This window comes from Panthera uncia, assembly GCF_023721935.1.
Source record: "Panthera uncia isolate 11264 chromosome B2 unlocalized genomic scaffold, Puncia_PCG_1.0 HiC_scaffold_24, whole genome shotgun sequence".
NCBI lineage: Eukaryota > Metazoa > Chordata > Mammalia > Carnivora > Felidae > Panthera > Panthera uncia.
In genome coordinates this window covers 105,429,091-105,456,542 of record NW_026057580.1, presented here as the reverse complement: position 1 = coordinate 105,456,542, position 27,452 = coordinate 105,429,091, and the positions used below count along the sequence as shown (strand labels likewise).

The 27,452-nt window shown below is 38.6% G+C and overlaps 1 protein-coding gene across 10 annotated transcripts in view; it reads left to right on the top strand.

Moving 5' to 3' along the window:
- SYNE1 (spectrin repeat containing nuclear envelope protein 1) overlaps positions 1-27,452 on the top strand; it is a 477,690-nt gene that overhangs the window by 59,345 nt on the left and 390,893 nt on the right. For all 10 annotated transcript variants that reach the window (XM_049653080.1, XM_049653082.1, XM_049653085.1 and 7 more), the window contains exon 3: positions 22,511-22,572. In XM_049653080.1, the coding sequence (XP_049509037.1) occupies positions 22,511-22,572 (62 nt within the window). The remainder of the gene's footprint in view (positions 1-22,510; positions 22,573-27,452) is intronic.

The following is a 27,452-nucleotide window of genomic DNA, read 5'->3' as shown; positions in this document are numbered from 1 at the left end:
AATTTGGTCCTCCTTGAAGACTACAAACCCTCTTTAACCTAACGTTTCATTCCCACATTTCCTTGCCCTTAGTGATTAATAGCTGCTTAGCAAATAGAAATAAGGCTTATGTGAGAAATTCAAAAAAATAAGACAGCTTATTTGTAAATCCATGTAAATCATTTCTGTCTTACTTGTTTTCTTCTGTGTTTCTTAGAAATAATGCCCTTTTTTAGAGGTGGTTTTTAAAATTTCTTTCAGTAAGGGAAGTATCCGAATAAGTGGAGATTCTAAAGTGATACAAAGTTGAGTAACCTTTGACTCTGGGTCTTGAGTCAAGTGAGAATTTCAAGAATAATAAGGGTGAAGACTCAATGTGGAATACATAGTCCTCATCCAATAAAGGATGAAAAAAACCCCAGTGCTGCGGTGCCTTGATGGCTCAGTTGGTTAAGCATCTGACTCTTGATTTCTGCTCAGGTCATGATCTATGGGTTGTGAGTTCGAGCCCCGCCTTGGGCTCTGCACTGACAGCATGGGGAGCCTGCTTCGATTCTCTCTCCCTCTCTCTCTGCCCTTCCTTGCTCCCCTCTCTCTGTCTCTAAAAAAAAAAAAAAAAAAAATTAAAGAAAAAACTTAAAAAGAAAACTAAAACATGCCAGTAAACACAAACAAGTACTGTTAAGTCCATACCTTGCACTGACTTTCCATTACAGCAAATGCCATACTGGAAGACAAACCCTTATGGGGGAGTGGTGAGCCCTGATCTCAAGGCTGTATGATTACTTTATTCCTAGTAATTAGATAACTTGGTCACTAGCCCCAACCAAGTCAAGATAAATTAAATCTAATGGCTCAGATTTGTTCCGTAAATATATGCTGGAATGTTTTAAACTTCACACTGAGCTCTGATTCTTAGTGTTTGGAACATGTAAATAGATACCAAGTTTCTCCTGGCTTACAGAAATTTCTTAGTTTTCTTGCCTCTGTTAAAGGCATATTGTAGTAAATAAAATCAAAGAAAGCAATGGTCGGTTCTTTTTGCTTAACACAAGCTGTTGCTATCATATTTAAATTAATGAGTAAAAATGAATAGGACAAAAACTAACATTTATTGATGAATAAATACTATGTGTTAAGCTTTGGACAAAACATTTAGGTAGAGTATCTCATTTAACCTTTACAGTGATTTGTGTTACTTGTGTGTCTCCCTTTTACAAATGGGCCAACTGAGGCATAAAATGGCTGAGTCACCTTTTAAAAATCTTCTGGTAAATGCGAATGCTGGGGATTGCAAGTTAGGTCTGTTGTGCTCCCAGGGCCAAAAATGTACTCCTGATGGAATTAATTATTCCATCCTGCCTCTACTGAAGAGTAGTTTTATTGTTGTTTTCTGTAAATCATGGTAATAGCTATCATTCTTTATAAACACGCTTTGTAAACACATTTGGTATTACAATGAACAGTCCTTACTCTAACTGGGATAGAAAAATGAAAAACATTTCATTACTAATATTGTTGTAGCATTGTTTTAACAGGCTTTACTATGGCTACAACTGATTTCTATTTTACCTTGAAATCCCAGGTCAAGAAATTATTGTATTCTAGCTTGGAGAGACCCACAAATCTGTAAACATTTCTTGCTTGGGAATCTAATCTTGAATTGTTAGGAAGCATAAAATGGAACTTTTAAAATACTCTTTATAGATTCTTGCACCTATATTTGTCTTCCATAACTGATATTGTATATGCTTAAATAATGTAAAAACTCTCTAATATTGTTTATAAATGTAAATATATATATGTAAATACATATACACAAACTATTTATATATATGATTATATATATATAAACACTCACACATAGAGCAGTGTGACTACCTTGGTAACTTGTTATAATGTATATTTCTAATGCGGTAGTTACAATTTTTAACTTGTGTGTCACAGTATTAGCTATTTGGATAGAATTCCAGCAGGTTCAAAGAGCAAACTAAAAATAAGTAAGATTATATCTTGTACGAAAACAAATATGAGAAATTAAATGTCATTGTAATATTTGTCTACAAAGGATTCATTTAGTTTCTTTCTCCCAAGTTCCAAAATTATAACTTTATATATATATCAAAGGTTATAATTTGGGACTTTTAATAATTTGAATGATTTATTTTCGACCAAAAAGAAAAAAACCCTTATAAGCTTTTGGGATTTTAACATAGTAAGAATGCCTGAATTCCTAAGTATAGACAAAGAAGGTGTTATTTTTTTCCCCTGAAAAAAAGCTTCTGAAGCACTTTTTATAAATCAATAGAAAAATTGTCTTTGTAGAAATGCTGGCATTGGAGAGTGGTGCATTTGGTCAGTAAGCAGGGGGTAAGGCTAAAGAATGAGAGAATAATATACTTTTATAGAGGCGTTGCTATAGGGATATTTTAGGGAGAATGTTGCTAGCCGAGCTGGAAGTTCCCTTGGTGAAAGCTGTGTTTGATTTAGAAACTGATTGAATTAGAACAAATTCCAAAAGTAACTATAATTGGCGGGACATGATAAAACCAAACTTCAAGACTCCCGGTGCGATAAAAGGTACTTTTGTTATTATCTGTGTGTTTTTGTGTGTGTGTGTGTGTGCACGTGTGTGTGTGTGTGTGTGTGTGTGTGTACTTTTTCTTTTAATATAATTCCAGTTTGACTCCCTGGTACAAAAACTTTGAGATTGTATAAATAGACTTTAAAACAACTCTAAGTTTAAATTGTTTTCTTCCTATTTTATCTGAACTAAGCACTAATGAAAGTGGAATGAATAGTTCTGATTTATGTTCATGATTTTGGAAAACCTAAACAAATATTTACAGTGTAAGCCTGAACAGTGAAAATTTATGAGGAATGCTAAGATAAGATAAAAGCTGAATTTTAGCATAGAAATTTAGGTGATTGATATATAGGTATTTTAAAGAAATGGTTTCTAAAACTTAAGACATCAGTGCATCAGTGTCTACCATTTATAACAAAACTGAGTATCTTCCTCAGACTAATGAACAAAAATACTCTTGAAACCTGAATCTGGTCAAGAATTCATCACAGTCTGTTAGTGACTCAACTTTTTCTTTTTTTCTTTTTTTTTTTTACTTCCAGTATTGTTGCTTTTAAAATCTAATTTTTAAAGTACATTGACTTATTTCATATCTTGATCTGAATGTAATGAAATTATTTCATCTTCTCTTTTATTGTTTTCAGACTCCTATAAAATGTGATGATGACTCAGAATGTCACCACCTTACCACTGTGTTTAGCTAGAAGATGGTACCCAGATGCATTTTAGTTTGCTGCTGGGGTCACGCCAACTCTTTTTACATTTTTTTTCAGTGATTAGACCTCCAACCATAATTATGTAGCCGAGACATTTTTCTTACTAAGAAACAAAGGTAGATACACTAGGAAGTCTTACGCTCATGTTTGGCTACATGGTATATACTGAGAGCAACAAGTTTGTTCTTGACGTAGCTGATTGGTGTTTGGAATCTAGTATTTGGTTATATATAATAACACCAAAATCGTATATTTTGTATACATTTATTAAACTGTGTTTCCTTGATTTAAATCTTTACATCATACAAGTAACTTTTAACTAATTCTGGTTATTCCGAGTTTCGATGAAATAATTCAGTTGAAATAATGTATTTATACTAATTTAAAATACTTAGAGGTAGGGTGGATAAAGTGAACAGAAAACTTCTTCCGTTTTCCTCAAGGATAGAATTAAAACAGCCATATAGAAGCACCTGGGTGACTCGGTCGGTTATGCGTCAGACCCTTGATTTCAGCTCGGGTCATGATCTCACAGTTTGGTATGTGAGTCTGAGCCCTGTGTTGGGCTCTGTGCTGACAGTGTGGAGCCTGGTTGAGATTCTCCCTCTTCCTCGCTCTGTGCTCCTCCGCCGCTCTCTCTCTCTTTCGAAACAAATAAACTTAAAAAAAGCCCAGCCATATAACAACCATATAATATAATATATTGTAATTAATATAACTAATATAATATAATATATATATTAATGTCATCTATATTATAGTATACATTATTATGTTATATATTTATTTTTTAGTTTTTAATAATTTTTTGACTGTTTTTATTTATTTTTGAGAGAAAGAGAGAGTCAACACTAGCTGGTAAGGGGCAGAGAGTCGGAGACACAGAATTCAAAGCAGGCTCCAGGCTCTGAGCTGTCAGCACAGAGCCCAACGCAGGGCCCGAACTCACGAACCACAAGATCATGACCTGAGCTGAAGTCGGACGCTCAACCGACTGAGCCACCCAAGCACCCCTGTATTATATATTTATAATATATTATGTATTAAGCATGATATATAACTTATATCATATATAATGTTTTATATATTACAAATTCTTTCCTTAAGGATATAATTTAAATGATTGTATTAAAATTATAACAGCTTCTTTTTAAATTGGGAGAGCCTTTATTCTGCTTGTCACCTCTTCCTAAGATTTCTCATCACAACTGCTTTCTTACTTCACTTTCCACCTGTGCATATATGGAAGTCAAGTCTTTCTTTTTTCTAGATGTCTTAAAGTCAGGTACCTTCAGGTGATCTGAGAAGCAGCTGGTCTAAGAAAATGGAGAGTAATAGGTCTGTGGAAAACTAGGAAATGTTAAGTCTCACCCCGAAACACTCAAGTTGAAACATTTTCTTAGAACACTGCTGGTGAAAGAAAGCACATTTTGGGCCCACATCCTGCCTACGGGCGGGCCAGTATCTGGCGCTCCCTGTTTCTTATTTGCATAAGCTCCTGGCTGGGGCCCTTGAGGAGCTGCTGAGAACAGCATCAAGCATCACCTGCAGGGGAAAGAATCTGACAAGATGGATGGTAATATGGAGGCAGAACTAGACAGTGGTTGCTAGAGTTCTCTGGTTGGAGAAGCAGAAAGGGACCTCCTGGAGGAAAGCCCAGAGGGCAGAAAGGCAGAACCCAGCTTGGCTGGTTGGATTGAGATAGCATGTGAATTAGTGACAAAGCATTCAGACTGGTGGGACTAAAGCATCTGGACGATTTGGAGAATGTGTGTAATTGACTATCTCATCGGAGGTGGGACCTTGCCATTTCTTTGAATTATAGGCTCTTTGCAGTGGATGTAGCACAAGCTGTAGGGTGCAGCACAGGTCCTGCCCTTCAGTCTTAGGGCCCTCATTTCCCCAGCTACCCTGAGCGTTGCTTGCTGCAGGTTGACAGCTGAGCCCCTCCCCAGGATGTGTCCTCAGCCCAAGGGATCTGCCCCATCCAAGTTATGCTCCCTTCCCCAGGGAAGCCCATATCCAACGAGTGATCAATGCCTGGGTACAAAGTCCCGGCCCCTTACCTCAACTTAGGACTTCTCTGAAAGAGATCCCAGCTTCAGAGACCTAACTGCATCTCAGTTCAACATCTCCCTCTGCCCAATGCTGCTTCCTTCACACCCTTCAAAATGTTTCTGAAAGCACATGCCAAAAAACATCCTGCTGACAAGACTTCTTCTAGAGTGGGTTTCTCTGTTAGCCTGACCTGTGACACATGCTAATACTAAGGCAGATACAAATATAGAGATGGAGAATGAAGAGATGGAAACAGTTGGAGAACTGAAGACAGCAGGTCAAAGTGTCACTGGGGAGAAGTCCTTATAGCTTGTAGCTCAGGAAGATGGGGAAGCAAACAGGATTTAGCTCGTAGGTGCTCTATCTGTTGGTTAGATTCTAGTTGCTCATACGGTGCAGGGGGATAAGGAGTCCCCCTGCACCATAGGAGTTGACAATTGAGTGTCAACTCATTTGCTGAGACAATTTATTTCTGAAAGTGGGTTGTTTAATCTGAGAGTTGGGGATAGTGTTGACTATCTCTAGGGTTTGGTAACAATCATTTGGTATAAAATATTCTGGGAACCCCAATGGACAATGTGGATGTAAAAGTAGAGTGAAGGCACAGGCTTTGGATTGCTGCAGAACCATGCTTTTCCACTTGGTGTCTGTCTGTGTCACCGTAGGCAAGTTGATGAACCTTGATAACCCCGGGTTTTTTTTTTTGTTTTGTTTTTAATTTAAATTCAAGTTAGTTCACGTAGCATGTAGTCTTGGCTTCGGGAATAAAACCCAATGATGCATCACTGACATATAATATCCAATGCTCATCCCACAAGTGCCCTCCTTAATGCCTATCACCCATTTAACCCGACCCCCACCATTCTCCTCCCCTCTAGCAACCCTCAGTTTGTTCTCTGTCTCTCTTATGCTTTGCCTCCCTCTCTGTTTGTATCTTATTTTTCCTTCCTATGTTCATCTGTTATGTTTCTCAAATCCACATGAGTGAAATCATTTGATATGTGTCTTTCTCTGACTGACTTATTTCACTTAGCTTATTACCCTCTAGCAGATGGCAAGATTTCATTCTTTTTTCATTGCCGAGTAGTTTTCCATTATTTACATACCACATCTTCTTTATCCATTCATCATCTGATGGACATTTGGGCTCTTTCCATAATTTGGCTATCGTTGATAGCGCTGCTTCTCTTCATAGAGATAGCCCTGGTTTTTTTACATATAAAATCCAAGTAGGGGGATATTTTCTCATAGGGTTGTTGCCAAGTTTAAGTTAGATAATATGGATCATGAAGGTACATAACATCACGACTGCCGCATGATACCTTCTCAACAGATGATAGCTATCGTTACTATTTAAAACATTTAAAAATGACATATTACTCTACAGATAAGCTTGAACACGTGAGGCAGTTCATTTGTGACACTGGCACTCAGCAGCTGTTGTCTCACGCGGAAGCCTCCGCAAATGGCCGAGTGGCCGCAGGTTCTGTGCTCTAGTGACTTTTCATTTACGACGCAGGTCACTGCCGTCGCTCCAGTCCTGAAGCAGTCACAAATGGCACACCCTCTGGGGCTCTGTTTATGACTGGACACCAAATGCAGGTCTTCCGGGTGGCTCACTGAACGTGTCTACGATCCAGGGTTGGATATGTTTGGGATTGGAATTTCCGACGTCTCCTCCTCAAACTTTGTGATTCAGTCTTATGTTTCAGTTTTACTGTTTTCGGCTTTTCTTTTGATAATTCTGCCTCCATTTTAGATTCAGGAACTTCACTGTTAAGATTGTAGCCCTCTTTGCTTCTGACGGGGACATGCAGTATAAAATGGAAGATAAGTAAGATTGTGTCCAATTACTGTGTTGTTTGGATATTGATAAAAATAGTGAAGAGACAGAAAAGGAAAATTTAGATCCCAAGGTGTGAATGAGAAATAATATTAGCAATATTTTCAAATATAAAATCCCTAAATGTGGGATTGTAATCCTAAACCTGCTTAAGACAAAGGGCAGTATTTTGGTGAGAAAAAAACAAAAACAACTGAATTTTGAAGATCCTAGATAAGAAAAAGTCATATTTATTTGGAAAAACTATATGTGTTTTAAAGCCTAGACTAAATATTGAATGTAAAATATGTGAACGCTGTGATCAACTACTCTCTCCCAGCCCCAAATAAAACACTGTATGTTGATTGGTTGAAATACTAGTGTTGAAGTCCAGTTTAATGTTAAAATAGAGTGGTTGTACGAAGAAGGTATTTTAAGACACTTTCCAGTACCTGCTTTCCTTCTGCTACTCTTGTGTTGCTAAGTACTTAAACCAGGAAAAGATTTCAAAGTTGTGGTAGTTTTCTTGCAAAGTCAGGAGTTGGGCCACTTTTTGCAATTAGGGAGCTACACGTGACAGGTTTGTCCAGGGTCAGCTTAAAACTTTTCCAAAGACTTCTGTGCTAACTGGAAGTAATCCTTCATCAAGGGGATCAGCTGTCCTCTGACTTTTATTTCTTATGTGACTTTTATTTGTAATTTATTACAAAAAAAATTTAGATGTAGAAGCAGCATGTTCCCCTGAGCTCCAGTGCGAGCAAACAGTAGGGGTTGGCTTTCACTTTCTCTACGCTCAGGTTGCCTTTAATTTCATAACTGCGGTCTTTTTTTTTTTTTATCTGCTCACATCTTCCATGTCACTGTTTGTTGTTACTTTCTGCTGCACGTACAGAACCTGCAGCATCCTTCCTTCTGATTCCTGTTCTCCCTACTGCAGTAGGAGGGGCCACACCATACTCTCCGATGGCATCCAGAGCTGGTCAGAGCAGGACTCTAGCTCACAGGAGGGGCGCGATGGTATTCATTAAATAAATGAATCAAACAATCAGCAAATAAATCTAGTGATAATTAGGTTAGACTAGGACACAGACTATCTAATTTCTAGCCATAGTTCTACAGATCTGTAGCCTTTATTCTAATTTATAGATTACTGGTATTTTTCTTAATTCTCACCATGCTTCATTTCCTCATTTACATCTCCGCTTAAAATACCTCCTGTGTCTACTAGGCCTGGTTCCTTGTGTGAATGGAATGAGAAGTAAACATAAAACATGAGTAAATCCAACTGTTTTAAGGATATAAGGTATTTTCATTAATTCACAGGTTATCATTTTCTTATCATTAAAAAAAAATTTTTTTTAATGTCTGTTTTTGAGAGAGAGAGATAGAGTGCAAGCAGGAGAGGGGCAGAGAGAGAGAGGGAGACACAGAATCCAAAGCAGGCTCCAGGCTCTGAGCTGTCAGCACAGAACCCGCTGCAGGGCTCGAACTCATGAGAGGTGAGATCAGGACCTGAGGTAAAGTTGGGACGCTTAACCAACGGAGTCACCCAGGCACTCCTCTTATCAACGTTTATATCCACCAATCGTGGATATAAAAAAAAGTGCCAGAAAACAGTGGATATGGTGACAGAAAAAAACACAAAAGCTCTGTTGAAACTATTCAAATGTATTGTCTCTATTTAGAACTAGAAGATGTTGGAGGAGGTCCCTGGTATGAACTGCCATAGTGAACTCTCATTATATTTATCACTTTTCTTTATTATTGATTATAATCCTCTGCAGGACACATCTTTATCATTGTACTTTCGTATCATACACACAACCCTTTATGCAAATGTCTAAGCTTTGTTTTCCTAGTCATAATCTTTTGAATTTGGGGAATATAATATGTTGGGAATACCACATGTCATGTATCACCTTCAATCAGAGCACCTTGGAGTCAGAGGCATTCATATTTCTGCAGAGAAAACTGTTAATTTTAACATTGGGTGGGATAAAGATTATAAATAGCCTCTTCTCAATTCAGGGGAGGTGTGTTTTTTTCTCCCCACAAAATGATTTTATTAAAAATTTATGAAATTGAGGCCTAAAGGTTCAAGGCTGATATATCTGTTACATCCTCTCTCCCATATCTCCATCCACATGTGATTAAAATTCTTCCTGGAAAGAAAGCATTTTCCCCGTTATTGTATTGGGAGAGACTGTGGATAACAGCCTGGCACATTAGCTGATCTATGTGTCCTTAGAAACCCAGCCATATTCAAGTACCCTGCCCCAAACAAATACATGAAAATTCTCTAAATTTTTAAATATTTTTTTTTTTTTTATATTTGGCTGAGTGACATGCTATATACTTTTCCTGGTCTGACAGTGATAAAATGTTTATAATGAATGTTAAATGTTAAAATGTTATAATCTTATAAATAAAAGGTTTAATGGTTAAAATTAGAATGCTATAATTAATGGTTCAGGCTATATTTTTAACTAACCAACTAAAGCCAATCAACTATTTTTGTTTTATTTTTTTAGAGTTCTGAAAAAAGTTTTTTTAAAGGGTTAGAATATAGTAAAATAAACCAAATACAATTTTAGGATATATATACCCTCTACCCACTCCCCCCCCCCCCGACCCATTCTGCACCACATAAGACATGAATTTCCAGATTTGAATGACACTGTACTTTGCCACTTCTTAAATAGATGTATCTCAGTGTAAAGGATTTCTGCTTAAATATATATATAAACTGTGGGAATAACCCAATATGGTAAGGACTTTTTGGAGTAGTTAATTGAACAATCATAATTCATTAAAATATATATATATGTATATATATATATGTATATATATATATTCACTTAAAACACACACACACACACACACACACACACACACACACACACACACACATCTTCAAATATTCATACCAGTTTATTGCCATTGTCATCCATAGATGAAAAGGGCATAGTTTAGGTCACTGATTCTCAACTGAGGTGATTTTTCCCCCTTAAAATAATTGGCAATGTCTGGAGACGTTTTTAATTATCACATTGTTAGGGGGGAGTGGGGTGCCATAGACATCTAATGGGTAGATGCCGGGGATCCTAACCATCCTATAATGTAGAGCACAGCCTCTCGTGGCAAAGTTTGATCTTGCTCAAAATGTCAGTAATGCTGAGGGATGAGAAACTCTCACTTAGGAGCTGAAATAATCATTTTTTTTCTCATCCTTTGTGCCTTAGATTCATAGTGAGATAGTACTAAATTTCATAGAAGTAACTTTAATGAAACAGGGCTTTCAGAATCTGGTCATTGGTTTTACATAAAAGAAATACAATTCCAATTCCAAAAATCTTAAGAGCAATATGTCTTTCTTGACATTTGCTTTACAAAAATTGAAGCAATGATGAGAGCACTCAACAGAGGCAAAACGCCCTAAGAATCCTCTTTACTCCTCTTTTTCCTTAAGCCCACTCTTCTGGTAGCTGTTTTCCTTCTCCTCTCCTTTCCTTCTGTGTGTCCCTGGTTAATCTATGCTTAACCATGCGGAGAATAACTTTGCATGTCTTGTTCTTTGCCACTTTTTTCTCTTTTACTCATATGATAAGAAAATCAAAGGCCTAGGAAGTGGACCCAACCAAGCAAGCCTAGACAGTTCTTCTACCTGTTGTAGAAGACAGAGTGACCTGGGGAGAAAAAGGAGGATTACTTGTGTGTCTATCATGCAAGTAAATGCCTTTGTTTTAGTTAGCTATTGCTGTGTAACAAATCACTCCAAACTTAAACTAATCATAATCCACTTTTCATAATCTGTGGGTTGTCACACTAGTTCACAGTTAAACATGGATGGTTTCCTAAGGACCATCTTACATATATCTAAGACAACGTGCCAGGCAGTGATTTAGTCTCTTGGGATATAATGATGGGGAAAGTACTTTCTTGACATGAAGAATGTCTGGGTGTGGGAGAGAGGAGGTGACAGATGCATCAACCTTGAATCTTCTGGTCTCAGTTTGCTGGCTTCATCTGGGATGAGTTCATCTGCAGGGTTGGCTGAACTAGCTCCAAGATGACCTCACCCATGTGTCTGGAAGTTGGTTCCGGCTATACGATAGGGCATCTCAGTTCTTCTCCACATGGAATCTTGTCCTCCAATATAGACTTCTTTCCTTACATGGTGGTTTTAAGGCAGAAATCCAAGACAGCTAAAACAAACGGCAAGACTTCTTAGGCCTAGAATCAGATGAAGAAAGTCATTTTTGCTGTGTTATTGATCAAAGCAAGGTCAATACAAGATCAGATTCAAGGAGGGGGAAATCAATTCAACCCCTTGATGAGAGGAAAGACAAAGTCACCTTGTAAAAGAGGATGCATATTGGAACCAGAGGATTTTGTGGTCATAATTTAAAGTCTGTCCTCTGGTCACTATTATTTATATTCTTTCCACATTAGAATACATTCACCTCCTCTCAAGGCCTCGGAAATCTCATCCAATGATGTCAACAAACTTCAAATCCAGTGTCATGTGATCTGCATCTTGTCATTTGTCTGCATACAAATGAGGCTCCTCAAGTATAATTCTTCTAAATCCCCAGGCCTATGAACTAAAAAGAGAAGCGACTGAACCCATTCATCCAAAATGCAATGATGAGAGAGGAGCCAGGGCCATTGCAGTAGATGCCTCTGTTCAAAGAAGGGAAGAAGGGAAAAGAGGTAACAGTCATGGTCTGAAATAATTCTGAAATCCAGCCAGGCACGTGTGGCTAGTCCCTTTAATCCAGGGGCCAGTGACATTCCCTGTCTTTTTGATAAGAAGTGGTTCATGTTTATGGATGATTGCCTTCTTTTTAAAGAAAAAAATTTTTTAATTTAATTTTTTTTTTAGAGAGTAAGAGTATGAGTGGGGTAGAGGGGAGAGGAAGAGAGAGAGAATCTCAAGCAGGCTACATGCTTAGCATGGAGCCTGAGGTGGGGCTCGATCCCATGACCCTGAGATCATGATTTGAGCCAAAATCAAGAGTCAGATGCTCAACTTACTGGGCCACCCAGGCGCCCCTGGCTGACTGTCTTCTTAGCCTTCTTCCTCATCATATTAAGTGTGGTTCCAAAGTCTTGTCTTCATTTTGAACTGTCCTGTCCCTTTAGTACAAGGTGGTGGTGTTTTTGCTTAGCAGATTTGTTGACTTCCTAAAAATCTGCTTGGAGTCATTCTGTGCTACTCAAACCCCAAATTTAAAAGTTTTTGGACCATAGGTAAAGGCTCTGTGGTCAGTGCCCTCAAGCTTCTTAGAAGCTGGTTTATCTAGTTGAGAAGGTCATGTAGGCACTACCTTAAATCTTTCTGGGTTCTTAACAATGCGGCTTCCGAGTGTCTGCCTCTTGATTTCAGCTCATGTCATGATCTCACTTTTCATGGGTTCGAGCCCCATGTAGGTGCGGAGGCTGCCTGGGATTCTCTCTCTCCCTCTCTGTCTCTGCCTCTCCCCAGCTGTGCATTCAAACTCTTTCTCTCTCAAAATAGATAAACGTCAAGAAAAACAAAAACAAACCAACAATGGGTCTTACAGTCACGCTCTTGACTTATTGTTATCCTAAAACCCTGTTTTACTTTGCAAATATTTTTCCAGGAAAGACTGGGAATGTCATACTTTCTAATCCAATGCAAATGAAAAAGGGCCTTCTTTACTTCATCTCTCTCTCTTCCAGTATCTCAGAAGAAGCCGGTTGATACTGTCAGCTTTCTGCAAGGAAATCTCTCTAGTCGAATGCACAAATTCAAGTTACTGCAGATGACAGAGTAGACAGTACATAAAATACACGTGGCTCTTCTGATCTCTGAGAGCAGAGTCTGCTGTCCTTTTCAGCGTCTGCTAATAGTTTCTTTCCAGCCTCCTCCCCACCTGGTCCCAAGGCCAACACCACATGTTTCAGATCTTTGTTAGAGCAGCACTAGATTCCCAGTAGCAGTTTCTGTTTCACTTAGTCTTTGCTAAACCACCACCAAAACTTAATGGCTTAAAGTAGTAACACATTATGGTTTCTCATGTTCCTGTGGGTGGGCTGGGTGTTTCCTGCGCTGACTATGCCTGAGCTCATTTGTAGAAATGCATTCCGCTGGAGCATTAGCAGGGCTGGTAGGTCCACTGACTTGGATGGCTGCTAATGGTGCTAGCTTGCACTTGGGGTGCCTCGGTTCTCCTCAACATGACTTTTTCCCTCTAGGGTGCTACGGCAGCTTCCTTGTGTGGTGGTCTCAGGGCAGAGCTCTCTACGAGCCAAAATGGAGCCTTTTCAAGGCCCAGCCTCAGAAGTCCTATAAAATCATGTCAGCCATGTTATTTGGTCAAAGCAAGTCTCAAGGCCCATCTGGACTCAGGGGGTGTGGCATCCACTTTGTGTCCGCAGGAGGAACAGCAAAATCACATTGCAAATGCTGTGATAATCCAAATGAGAGGAATTTGTGTAGATATTTTGTAATCAGCCATAGCCTGATTTTGTAAATTTTTTTTTTCATTTATCCGTTTAATTTACCAATGTAAACATTGGATAATTATAAACGTTATTTCATTATGTTGAAATAGTCAACATACCTTGGACCCTACCCCTGTATAACAACGTTAGTGATGATTTTAGCAACTGTAGATACACAACTGGGATCATATGATTCTGATCCCCAAACCAGTAATTTGGTTTCGACCATCTCATTGTGGCTGTTATTTAGTTAATAATGATTACATTGTTACTCTATGCTTTTGTTGTTTTTCTGTCTGTAGCCATGTCATCTGGTTGTGCAAAAAGTCCAATCTACTTTCTACTTTAAAATTTCTTTCCAACTTTTTACGGAGGTAAATTCTTCTGCAGAAGAATTCTTCTGCAGAAATAATGAAAAGCTTTATTAGGTATAATTAGGAAATTATAATTTAAAATTTTTGTTTTAAATTGGCATTTATATTTTCAGGTAGTGAAAATCTGTAAGACGTTTATTTAAGTCATCATTGTCATTCATGCACCTAAAGAATAGAATGACAATCTGCAAAACACAAACAAGTTAATCATAGCCTATTGCAAGTTATCAATGTATCAATATATGATATTTTTATCAAATTAATATTTTTGTCAAAGATTGCAGTTTCAGACCTGACAACTTTATCTACTTATTTAAGCAGTTTTTCTTGTTGGTGGTTTTTTTTTTTTAATTTTTGTTTAACATTTATTTATTTTTGGGAGACAGAGCACAAGTGGGAGAGGGGCAGGGAGAGAGGGAGACACAGAATCTGAAGGAGGCTCCAGGCTCTGAGCTGTCAGCACAGAGCTGGATGTGAGGCTGAACCCATGAACTGTGAGATCATGACCTCAGCCGAAATCGGGCACTTAACTGACTGAGCCACCCAGGCGCCCCTTTTGTTGGTAATTTTATATTAAGATGATATTAAGGATAAATATACCCAGGAATTCACTATTTTGATCTTTATGATTGATCATGACTGATGAAAATAAACATCGTTATGTGAGTACCCATTTATGAAATGCTCTCTCTCTCAGAAATACGTTCTTATAGAAGATTTGTTACATACAAAGAACAAACTGAGGGTTGTTGGAGGGGAGGTAGGTGTGGGGGGGATGGGCTAAATGGGTGATGGTCGTTAAGGAGGGCACCTGATGGGATGAGCACTGGGTGCTACTCCTGAAACCAACACTACACTCTATGTTAACTAATTTGAATTTAAATAAATACATTAAAAAATATTTGTTAAATACATTGAAATATGCCAATTTCAATTACGTTTAGTATTTTTATTTTTATTTTTTAATTTTTAGTATTTTTAAAGTCACCATCTATTAGAAGGACATTGGCATATATTTTAACTTTTTAAAATTTAAGTAATGCTATTTAAAAGCTAATGACCATGGACCTCTGTCTCACAGTTTTACATATTATGTATGGTAAATTCATTATCTGTGGACAATATTTAATAAAAATACAACTAACATGTTTATAGGCAGCGACATTTTCATGATTGATTGCAAAGGCTCCACATAATCTAGGCTACTTTTTACTGTGGTCTCTTTGCTTGCACATACATGTGTAAGTCACTTGGGACAAACTACAGTTGTGCAAAATCAGCAAGTCACTGTTACTATGACTTACGACTCACCAGAAGGAAAACCGTTGACTATAGTCAGGTGTGATAGTTTGTTAATGGTCAGATTTAATCACTGTTGCCAAATTGGGCCTCATTTCTGCATGTGTCATGATCTTATCCTGAAATGGCAAAATACCTAAGAAATATATAACAGGACAAAGAAATCTAGAAATTGAATGTCAGATCCTGCTCCCTTTATCTTTCACTTGTTTCTAGAGAGCGAAAGTGCCTTGGAATGTCAGGATTATTTCTTATAACATCACCAGGGCCATGTTTGTATAATAGTCTTCCTACAGAGACCTCTCTTAAGACCTAGAAGCTTCCAACTCCTTAGGTCTCTCAGACCAACTGCCTTTGAAACAGAACCAGTGATGGAAACCTCCAAGGTGAAGCACTTAATTTTCATACCTACTGGTTTGGTTTGTTTTTGTTTTGTTTTTGTTTTCTTTTTACCTCACACAGTCTGGCCTTTAGGAAGGAATCAAGGTTCAAATTTAGAGAGGAGGAGAATTGGAGCTGCTTCTGCCCATACATGGATCAAAACTTGGCCTTAAATGGGAGGCTGTTACGGGTTCCTATCTGTGGGGCACCCACCTCCTACTCTTTCTGGCTTCTGAAGCCTCACCTCGCTTTTGAGCTGACACCACCGTCTTCTCTAGGCATTTCGTGATGCATTTGCAATGCACCAGAATCCTCATAATTCTCCCTCTGGAGCCTGCTACTTCTCTTTCCTTCCTTGGTGAGTGGCATCATTATCCAGTTGCTCATGATAAAAAAAATATAGACTGCACCCTTAGCTCCTGTCCATTTCCAATTGTTGCCCTGCAGCCATCTCACTTACCTTGTTCATCCCTGTTAAAAGAATTCATCACTTTCAACATGCGTTCTGCTAGTATAATCCTAAATATCCTCCCTGCTCCCAGCCTCTTCTTCCTCCAAGTAAGCTTCTACACTGCCACTGGAGTATATATTTCTGTGTCTCAGGTCTCATACGATCATGTCTTTGTCCTGTCCAAAACCGTTCGTGGCTTCCCGTTGTTCAGAAGATGGAGACCAAACTCCGTGGCAAGTGATTCAAAGGCTTTAAGAACCTGATTGTTACCTGTTTTCTAGGCTCACTTCCTTCTTTATCCTTCTCAAACCCTCTCTGCTTTATAATTCAGCCGTAACAGATTTTTACTGTCGCTTTAATACATCATGCCATGTTTTTAAGAGACTGCCGCTTTCTCCTAAAAAGCTCTCTACCTGCAAATTTCTACTTACCTGCTGATGTTCTATGTAACTTCCTTTTTTAGCTTCTCTGACTCTTCCAGCCTGTGCCATTACCCTAACCCTAACCCTGTATTTATGTTCCCTCAACATTTTGTATGTTCCTCCATTATAGTAGCTGACACATTGCTTTGAGCTATTATTTCCATATTTGTCTTTTCCATTTATTACTAGTTCCTTAGAATAGGGCCTGTTTCTTAGTCTCTAGCACTTAACAAATGCATCCATTCATTTCTTTAGTAATTAAATCATCTACTATGCAATAATGAAGAAGACAGTGATGGATAAGTCAGATGTGGTCCATGCCATATAATCTGAAACTTAGATTCTAATGGTGGAAACAAATAGGTACCCAAAAGATGATGGTACCAATACTGATTTAGATGAGCACCAATACTGATAACAGCACCAATACTGATTTAGATGAGATATTCAGGAAATAAAATCCACAGCAGTTCCTTATGAGTTTGTTGGGTGGGGATGAGGGTAAGTAAAGACCCAAGGAGGACCTCACACTGACTGGTTTAAGAACTAGGTGGATTTTAGTTTGTATTAATAGATATTAAGGAATAAAACTCTAAAAAAAAATTTTTTTTTAGATTTATTTTTAAGAGAGAGAGACAGAGTGAAAGTAGGGGAGGGGCAGAGAGAGAGAGGGAGACACAATCTGAAGCAGGCTTCAGGCTCTGAACTCTCAGCACAGAGCCCAACGTGGGGCTTGAACCCATGAACCGTGAGATCATCACCTGAGCTTAAGTCAGCGGCTCAACCGACTGAGCCACCCAGGCGCCCCAGGGAATAGAACTTGTAAACAGGATTAACTTCTTGTTCTCTGTGACTCCTAGAACTGGAGAACTGAGTTTACACGTGTGACATAGAGTTCTCTGCATTTACAACTAGTATACATGTTCACCTAAATGTCTTAATGCATTACTCTTTTTACAGTTTTGTTGGAAATATTTAGCATGCATACATATGAACACTTGGTAAGACCCTATCATGTTGTTCTAAAAAGCAGAAGATAGAAAAGTCACTATAAGATTAACAATTAAATACATTTAAATAATAGTCTATTAAATATAACTACTTATACACAGGAAGAACTATAAACCAATATTGTAGAGATTAGTTCAGTGCATCATCAACAGCTTTATAAAGAAGTGTTATTGTTCATAATGCTGTTTTAATGCAGTGTGGTAGACATTCACTTCATATTTCATAATACTTCCACAATTTAAACATTTTATGCTGTTGTTATCAGATTTAACTACAAAATCCTGGACTAAATTATTTAGATTTTTATATCAAAAATGAGTATTTGCTGACATGATGAAGTTTTAGGAATTTTTCTTTATTTGGGGAATATCATAAGTAAAATCAGAAAACATTTACTTAGAATTCAGTTGGCTGTGTCTGAAAATATAAAAAGTAGATTGCTAGAACCCAGTAAACTGCTTTTGCAGCTATAATATAAAAGGAAACATGTAAAGAATTTGACACTTACATATATACAATGAATGCTACAAAAAAAAAAAAAAAAAACAAACCAACAACCATAATTTGGGCTTTCTAAAAAAAGACCTTTTTTGCCAAAGTCTAAATATAAACTCAGAGATTTACCATCAGATGAAACTGGTACAATAGCAGTATTGTTCCGTTAAAGGTGAGAGTAGTAAAAATATAACAACTTAAAATCAGGAAGTAATGTCAATAGTTTATTACATAAATTTCTAACTCATACACTAACACTGTGCTCATTTAAGATTTTAAAACACTGACATCTTGTAACATTAATAGAATTGTGTATAATCTCAAATTGAGTTTAAAAATTTATATACACTGTAACTGTAGTCTATTTTAAACCTAGAATTGGATTTTATATATTATGGATAAAGTCCTGAATTCTGTCAAATCCGGTTTGATTAATTAAGATTATTCTGCTGCTGCATGACTTTATTCATAGAAGCTAAAGATTTTAAGGTCAAACTCAAATTGGTTTAACTATGAATTTATCATTTTAATCTGATGACTATTTGATATGACTAATATGGTAATTCCCATGCTATCCTTGGGCAGTAGTATGATGGTGTAAGAACCTGACTGTGGAGACTAAAGCTTGGCTGTGCCTCTGGGTGGCTTTGGTAAAAATGCTTAACGTCTACGTGCCTTGGTTTTCTTGTAAAATGGCATTTATAACAGTTCTTGCTTGAAGACTTGTTACAAGAAGTAAATGAGTTAATATGGATGTATTACATATGGTATGTAATAATTTATTATTAAATAATTAAAATATAATGGGATCATTAGAGAGAGAGGAAATATCAGTACCTGGGTACACATGACACTAATACAATACTGTATGTTAATTATACTGGAATTAAAATTAAAAAAAAAAAAAGAGAGAATACTTCTGAAGAATAAACAATACCGTGACTTTGCCAAGAATATTTCTTAGGGAAAGGAAATGTTAATAATTTTGATGAAAGGATGATTACATATATGTAGATTCATCCAGAGTATTTCCTTGCAGAGTCGTTGCAAACCGACCAATTAATAATTACTTTGATTCACTGGGGAAATAACACTACTAGAAATAATTAAAAGCATTTGGAACCAGAAGATGAATTTGCATTTTCACTTCCCATACTGCGTATAAGAAGATGTTAAGGGGGCGCCTGGGTGGCTCAGTTGGTTGAGCGTCCGACTTCGGCTCAGGTCACGATCTCGTGGTCCGTGAGTTCGAGCCCCACGTCGGGCTCTGGGCTGATGGCTCAGAGCCTGGAGCCTGCTTCCGATTCTGTGTCTCCCTCTCTCTCTGACCCTCCCCCATTCATGCTCTGTCTCTCTCTGTCTCAAAAATAAATAAACGTTAAAAAAAAATTAAGAAAAAAGATGTTAAGACATTATGACTTATATTATCTTAGAGCACAGAATTTATATATTTTAGGTGACAGCAAGCTGCTTTGGTGCTAATTGTTTCACTTAGCATTTGCCAAATCTATCACATTTTTGATAAAATAAATTATTTTTCATTTGTTTCCTTTATACCCTTCCTTGGTCAAAAGTAAATACATGTTGAAGTGATATTTTTAAAATTTGAACTAGAGCATGTCAGTTTAGTATTTTAAAACTTATTTTCTATAGTTTCCAGTAAATTCTGTTTTTTGCTCTACATTTAGTTGTCACCTAATCCTTAATATAATAGGCCATTCATATCATGAAAGGCCTAAAAATAAATATTTTTGTCAGAGTCAGATGTATCAGATACTCAAATGAAGACATGTAATACAAAAAATAATAAAGCAAATAAAATTATTAGATTAAGCTTTCAGCAAAGTTTGACAGGACCTTGTCAGGGAGTGATACAGTTAATTCCATTACATTTTTCTTTTTCTGAGAACTCAGAGTGGCTGTATTTCCAGTTTGTTTTGTAGTTAAATTTGAGATTTTATCTGGTTTTTCCAAAAAGATATGGAAAGAAATATTTTTATTTTTTAATGTTTATTTATTTTTGAAAAAGAGACAGAGTGCAAGCGGGGGAGGGACAGAGAGAGAGGGAGACACAGAATCGGAAGCAGGCTCCAGGCTCCCAGCTGTCAGCACAGAGCCTGACGTGGGGCTTGAACTCACGAGCCATGAGATCATGACCTGCGCTAAAGTTGCATGCTTAACCCACTGAGCCACCTGGTGCCCCTGGACAGGAATTTCTCATCTTCTTTCAAACTCAGCCCTTTAAACATCCCATATAATTCTTAAGTTCTTTACAGAAAGAAAGAAAGAAAGAAAGAAAGAAAGAAAGAAAGAAAAAGAAAGGAGGGAGGGAGGGAGGGAGGGAGGAAGAAAATAAATATCAGTGCCTGGTACAGAAAAAGTATATGTATTATTATTTGTTTTTGTATGTACTTGAAAGTTTTAGAAGTGCATGCCTAAAGTACATTCAAGATAATGGTATTCTGCAAGTTCTTCGGATATATTCAAAATTTCTCCAAATTAAAATGTTATTAATTTTCTTCATTCCTTCATTGCACAGTATTTTTTTTTCTCATGTTTGTAGGCATTGGGAACAAAGTTACTGTCCTCATGGGGCTTATATTCGCATAGGCAGTCAGATGTTCTCACTTGAAGCCCAGAAGAGGTCAGCTCCAGGGATGTGGATCTGGGCACACCAGCCCTCAAAGGGCAAGGAATTGAAATGATGTCTTGTTCAACTGTGTTCCTCCCAACATCCGGTCTAGTGTTTTATAAACAGTTGACACTCGGTAGATGTTGTTGGAATGAATAGAATTCACCTTTTCTTAAAAGGGGTTAAACTGGCCCCTCCCTCTCTGGCCTTCCTATCTTTATGCCTCTAATTAAAACCTTCTTGGACGCTACTTCTTTTTGCATCTGATGTGAATCTTTTCTTGGTTCATAAGAAATTACCACAAACGGGGTGCCTGGGTGGCTCAGTCGGTTAAGTGTCCGACTTCAGCTCAGGTCACGATCTCACGGTCCCGGAGTTCGAGCCCCGCGTCGGGCTCTGGGCTGATGGCTCAGAGCCTGGAGCCTGCTTCCAATTCTGTGTCTCCCTCTTTCTCTGCCCCTCCCCCATTCATGCTCTGTCTCTCTTTGTCTCAAAAATAAATAAACGTTAAAAAAAAAAAAAGAAATTACCACAAACTTAGCATTTTAAAACAGTTTTATTTTATCATCCTCAAAATTGGTAAGTCAGGAGGCCATGCACAGCTTGGATGCGTTCTCTGCTCAGGGTCCCGCAAGTCGGCCAGCAAGCGGACAAGTCTGCCATGTCAGCTAGGTTGCATTTTTATCCAGAGGCTGAGATAGGGAAGAATGCACCTTTGAACTCATTCGGGTTGTTAGCAGAATTCATTTCCTTGCGGCTGTGTGACTGAGGTCCCAGCTGCTGGCTGACTTTTGGCTGGAGACCACCCTTCCCTAAAGGCGGCCTGCCCTTCCCTGTCACACGGCCCCCTCCATGGTCAGTTCACAACACGGCTATTTGCTTCCTCCAAGCCAAAAGGAGAATCACTCCAGTTGGCCAGGATGGAATCTAATACAGAGTCACATGTCTATAGGTGTGACGGCCCGTTGCCTTTGCCATATTCTGTTGGTTAGAAACAAGTCACATGTACTGCCTGTAGTCTGCCTACACAAGGGTGTGAACCCCAAGGGGTGGGATCTTTGAGGGTCACCACAAGAGTGTTCACCACACTCCCCATCTGGTTAAGTCCCTGTAATGCCTCACATACACAGTTCTATCTTATGACATTACTGTAGAACCCTCGACTATGCACCTGCCCTTGCTTGCTGTTTCCACTTCTAGCTATTTCATGGCGGGGACAATGCCCTGTTGTTTTCTCTCTATCTCTTTGCACCTAACATAAAACTTGGCACTTGGTTGGTCTCAGTGAACTTTTTCAAACAGCTTTATTGGGGTATAATTGTATAGTGAACTGTCAATAAGTGAATGAAGGTTAACATCGGGCTAACATATTGAAAATTTTGAAGCATTTGCTAATAATGTTTAAAGGAATAGTCTAGGGGCGCTTGGGTGGCTTACTTGGTTGAGTGTTCGACTTCAGCTCAGGTCATGATCTCACGGTTGGTGAGTTTGAGCCCCATATTGGGCTCTGGGCTGACAGCTTAGAGGCTGGGGCCTACTTCGGTGTCTCCCTGCCTCTCTGCCCCTCCCCCACGTGTACTCTGTGTCTCTCCCTGGCAAAAATAAATAAAAATTTAAAAAAAAATTTTTTTACATAAATCGGAAATAGTCTACTTGGAGTTGTACTGTCCCTTCCTCCAAGACAACAATTGGCAAAATGGGTTAGAAAACAAAATAATATGATTATTTCTAGAGTTTGTAACTGAATGTTTTTTAGGATATGACTTCACGGTATACTGTGTTACCTAACTAGATTTATTTTTTTTCTTCTAGATGAGCAAGAGATAGTACAAAAACGTACTTTCACGAAATGGATCAACTCGCATCTGACCAAGGTAAAGGAAATTACCCAGAGTTCTATGTTTACTTGGTTGGAGCTGATAAATCACTGAATGCCAAGTGTAACAAAGGAATACTCTTGACGCTCTTGTCACTAATACTGATCAATGATATCGGCAGTTCTGTCAGCTTAACCGTTGCCTACATGTGGCATTTGCTGACGTTGCCTCTGAGAAGAAATGAATGGGCAGCTAGAGTCATGAGGTCAGTTCTTCATGTCAATGCTATGAATTCTGATGAAATGTTTTGTTCAGTTATTTCTTCTGTAATAATGTGTATGTCATATGAAAAGGAGAATTTGTGAGGTGCCTGGGTGGCTCAGTTGGGTAAGCGTCCGGCTCTTGATTTCAGCTCATGTCGTGGTCTCACAGTTCGTGAGATTGAGCCCCATGTTTGAGTCTTTGCTGACAGCATGGAGCCTGCTTGGGATTCTCTCTCTCTCTCTCTCTCTCTCTCTCTCTCTGTCTTTCTGCACTCCCCCACTTGTGCTCTCTCCCTCTCTCCCTCAAATAAACATTTGAAAAAAAGGAAAAAAAGGAGAATTTGTGCTGAATTTTGGTTTCTTTTTTTAATTAATTTATTTAAATTCAAGTTAGTTAGCATACACTGTAATATTGGTTTCAGGAGTATAACCCAGTGATTCATCGGTCGCATATAACACCCAGTGTTCATCCCAACAAGTTCCCTCCTTAATGCCCATCACCCATTCAGCCAATTTCTTTTGGAACAGAAAGAAGCAAGGAGTGGTCTGTCCTGAGCACAGAATTTAGTATGAGTAGATTATGACAGGATTTGGGTTCTCTTCTTAGGTGCCTTTAAAAAAAGGTTTTTTTTAATGTTTATTTATTTTTTTTAACTTTTTTTTTTTTTTTTTTTTTTTAGTCAGGGAGAGACAGAGCATGAACAGGGGAGGGTCAGAGAGAGGGAGACACAGAATCCGAAACAGGCTCCAGGCTCTGAGCTGTCAGCACAGAGCCCGATGGGGACTCGAACTCACAGACCGAGAGATCATGACCTGAGCTGAAGTCGGCTGCTTAACCGACTGAGCCACCCAGGAGCCCCAATGTGTATTTATTTTTGAGAGAGAGGGGGTGGGTGGGCAGGGAGGAGCAGAGAGAGAAAGACACACACAGAGAATCAGAAGCAGGCTCGAGGCTCTAAGTTGTCAGCACAGAGCCCGATGCGGGGCTTAAACCCACAAACTGCGAGATCATGACCTAAGCTGAAACCGATGCTCAGCCTACTGAGCCACCCAGGCGCTCCTCTTCTTAGGTGCTTTGATAGCCAAGTAACCGTGGTGTCAGGACACTAAAAAGACTAATCACTCTGAGATTATCCATACCAACATGAGGTTGTATCAGATGACTATGTATTTGCACATTGTAATGACTTTGAACATAAATGCTACTATAAAACAAATTCCAATATGGCTATACTACAATAAAATTAGTCTCATAAATACGCAGTTGAAAAAAACATGTGAACCAAAAAAACATTGCATTTGTAAACGCAGACAATTGTCTGAATTCAGTTAATGGATCCTTTGCTGCGAGTGGTACCTCCCTACAGTGTTCCAGGCATAACCCCATGAGCAACTTTTGATCAGGGACTTCCCCAAAGCGTCTTTCACAGTTCAGAAGCAAACAAAGCATGGCGATTTATTGCGGTCCCATTGTACAAATTAACTGCTTACTGTGTGTCTAAGGTAGGCTTTGGAGAGAGGAAAACGTTGGTAAGACACTTACCCAGGCCTTGAGAGGCTCACAATCCAGTTATGACAGCAGACTAAACAATGTGTCTGGATTTGGTAAACTGGGATTGTATCTCCTTTCATTGCTTTCCATAAGTCCCTTGATGAGAAGAGAATTCTCTGACATAGTGGTTGCCCCCGGAATCTGCCCTGTGAAAAGGCGGTAAATGCCTCCGGGGGCTCATTTTCTCAGGTCTTGGCTGGTGCCAGCCAGTCATTACTTTGCTACAGAATTGTCATCAATTGGGGAAGATTATTTTTTTTCCAAAATGAAAATAGAGTTATTGTTTTTCTTCACATTGTTAAGAAAGTTACATGCTAATTGTAATAGTAATAACAACCCTCTTACAGTGTAAAGAAAGTAGAAATCAGCTCAAATCTCACGATCTTCACCTTAAATCATCACCATCACGTTGATCACCGTTTTTCTACACCGTTTTTTTTTTTTAGAGACAGGGAGAGACAGAGCATGAACAGGGGAGGGTCAGAGAGAGGGAGACACAGAATCTGAAACAGGCTCCAGGCTCTGAGCTGTCAGCTACAGAGCCCGACGCGGGACTCGAACTCACAGACCGAGAGATGGACACTCACAATTTCACAAAAATGATTTGCAGGATACTGCTGTGTATGCCTCTGTTTCACTCAGCCCATATTTCCGTGTTAGTGGATACGGAGCTATGTAATAATTTTAATGGCTGAATAATGTTTTATTAAAAATATAATTACTTATTATAAATCATAAATTAGCCTGTAGCCTATTGATGGTCATTTAAGTGGTTTTCAATTGTTTAATGTTATATACAGTACTACACTTAATGTCCTTGGGCATATGTCTTTGTACACTTGTGTGCTTTTTCTACTTAAGATACATTTTCAGAAGTGGGTCAATAGTCCTCAGGTATACATGTTTGCAATTTTAATGTATACCAAGAGCATATACAAATGCCCATTTCCTTACACTATTAGTATTCTTGGAGGTTAACAGTGTTTCCTAATCTAATTGGCAAAAATATTTATTTATAAATGTTTATAATTATAAATTATAAGTTACAATTTATAATTAACTTTTTCAGATTTTTAAAAATAGGAGTTGAGGGACACTTGGGGGGCTCATCGATTAAGAGCCCGACTTTGGCTCAGGTCTTGATCTCACGGTTTGTGGGTTCGAGTCCCGCACTGGGCTCTGTGCTAACAGCTCAGAGTCTGGAACCTGCTTTGGATTCTGTGTCTCCCTCTCTCTCTGCCCCTCCCCCACTTGTGCTCGCTCTCTCTCTCAAAATTAAATAAACATAAATTATTTTTGAATAGGAGTTGAATATCTTTGTGAAAGTTTTTCAAGTAGAATCCTTGGGATACACTCATCTATGTACTGAATACTTAAAAAGAGGGGAAATCCAAATGTATGCCATGGTGCACAGTATATGAAGGACCTTTGTGAAGGGACTAAATGCCAAGAGCTTGTTTTCAAATATCATTGTTTTACCATTGCTCCAAGTTACTTTACATACTTACGTGATAACTGGTTATTGGACTAGGCTCTACCAATGTGCATTTTTTTTCCGTTCTGTTTTCCAGCCCTGCTTTGTAAGCTCACCCCTGTAATTTCTCGTCTAAATATCTATAGCCCTACCTTTACTGGGTAGTGTCAGCCTTTCTCATTCATGAAGTGATTTCTGACCACAGGCGAAGCAGTGAGGCTGTCTGTCCCCTAGCAAACGCTCCAAGCGTGGTAGACTTGCCCCTGCACCCCTCCTCCAGTGCCTCCCCCCCTGCCTTCTCTGGTTTTCCTGCCTGTAGTGCAGAAGAGTGCAAAGTCTTAGCCCTTCTCCAGAACCTGTAGCATAGGTGGAGAAGTTTAGTATGTCTTAAAATTATTTTGAACTGTATACCTCGCCTTCCCAACACCCGTGTAAAGTCTTTAAGGCATATGCTAATTCTCAGAATTTCTTTATAAATCTTAATAGCTCTAAGCACAGTGCTGCATACCAGACAGAGGTGATTAATACACCAACAGCAAAGAGTCTATCTTTTCTCATTTTGTTAGAATCGTAAGGCTATCACCTGGGGAAAATGATTAATCTCTGGTATTGAGCCAAGTGTTTTACACAGGTTATTTTATTGCACACATCTTCATATACTTCGTAGTTGGTGCTGCTGAGATTTTAATCCAGACCTGAATCTAAAGTCCATGTGCTTTCCTGACTTTACACATTTTTACATCAATCGTATTGTTTTGAAAACCCCAGAAACTTATTACTTCCACAACTGCTCCATTATTATCTTATGTAATAGAGATTTTTTTGTTTGTTTTTTTCTCTTCTGAATTTTGATTTCTTTCTTTCCTGAGTCATCTTGAAAAAAGAAAACTGAAGTATAAGAAGGATACCTATACTTGCCATCCTGAATTTATTTATACCTCCATTGTAGTACCTTGCCAAACATAGCTAAAACACTCAAATTCATTTGAGAATATATTCCTTTCTGGACTCACTTATATTTGGAAAACATTTTGAAAATCAAATCTGACCCATGACCCTGCCTTGGCAGAGGTTTAGAGTATCTATGTATAGAGTCAATGTTTGTCTGCATTTGTCTTAGCAGCTAACCACATGATTCCCAACTCATTCCTTTCTCTTTCCCATCCTTTGCCCACCTTTGTCCTTTTTTGAGTGTTCCACTTCCAGCCCTTTCTCATTCCCCCACCCACCTGTCTCCTGTCCCTGCACCATCTCTATCTTTCTGTCCTATCTCTTCCTCCGTTATACCTCCAAGCAGCCCCCTTACTGCCTCTATCTTAATTTCCCCATTCCTATCTTTATCCCCATTTCCATCTCTTTCTGTCTGGACCCTAAACCCTACAAAAACACATGCAACCTGCATATCTTGGGCTTCACAGTCTCCCTGAGGTCACCTTTACTTGTACACCCAAACTGAAATGGTAGCACACACTTCCCAATCCATTGCAATGGGCTCCCTTCTGAGAATGTTAATATCTCACTTGCAACAGAAAAGAAGGTCAACTTCGTATCTTCGATCTGACCCCTGAATCAGGACATTGTGTCACTTTTCGAACTGCTGCATGGTAAGACTTGTTCCCCAAGCCATTCTGTGATGCCTGAGTGTGCT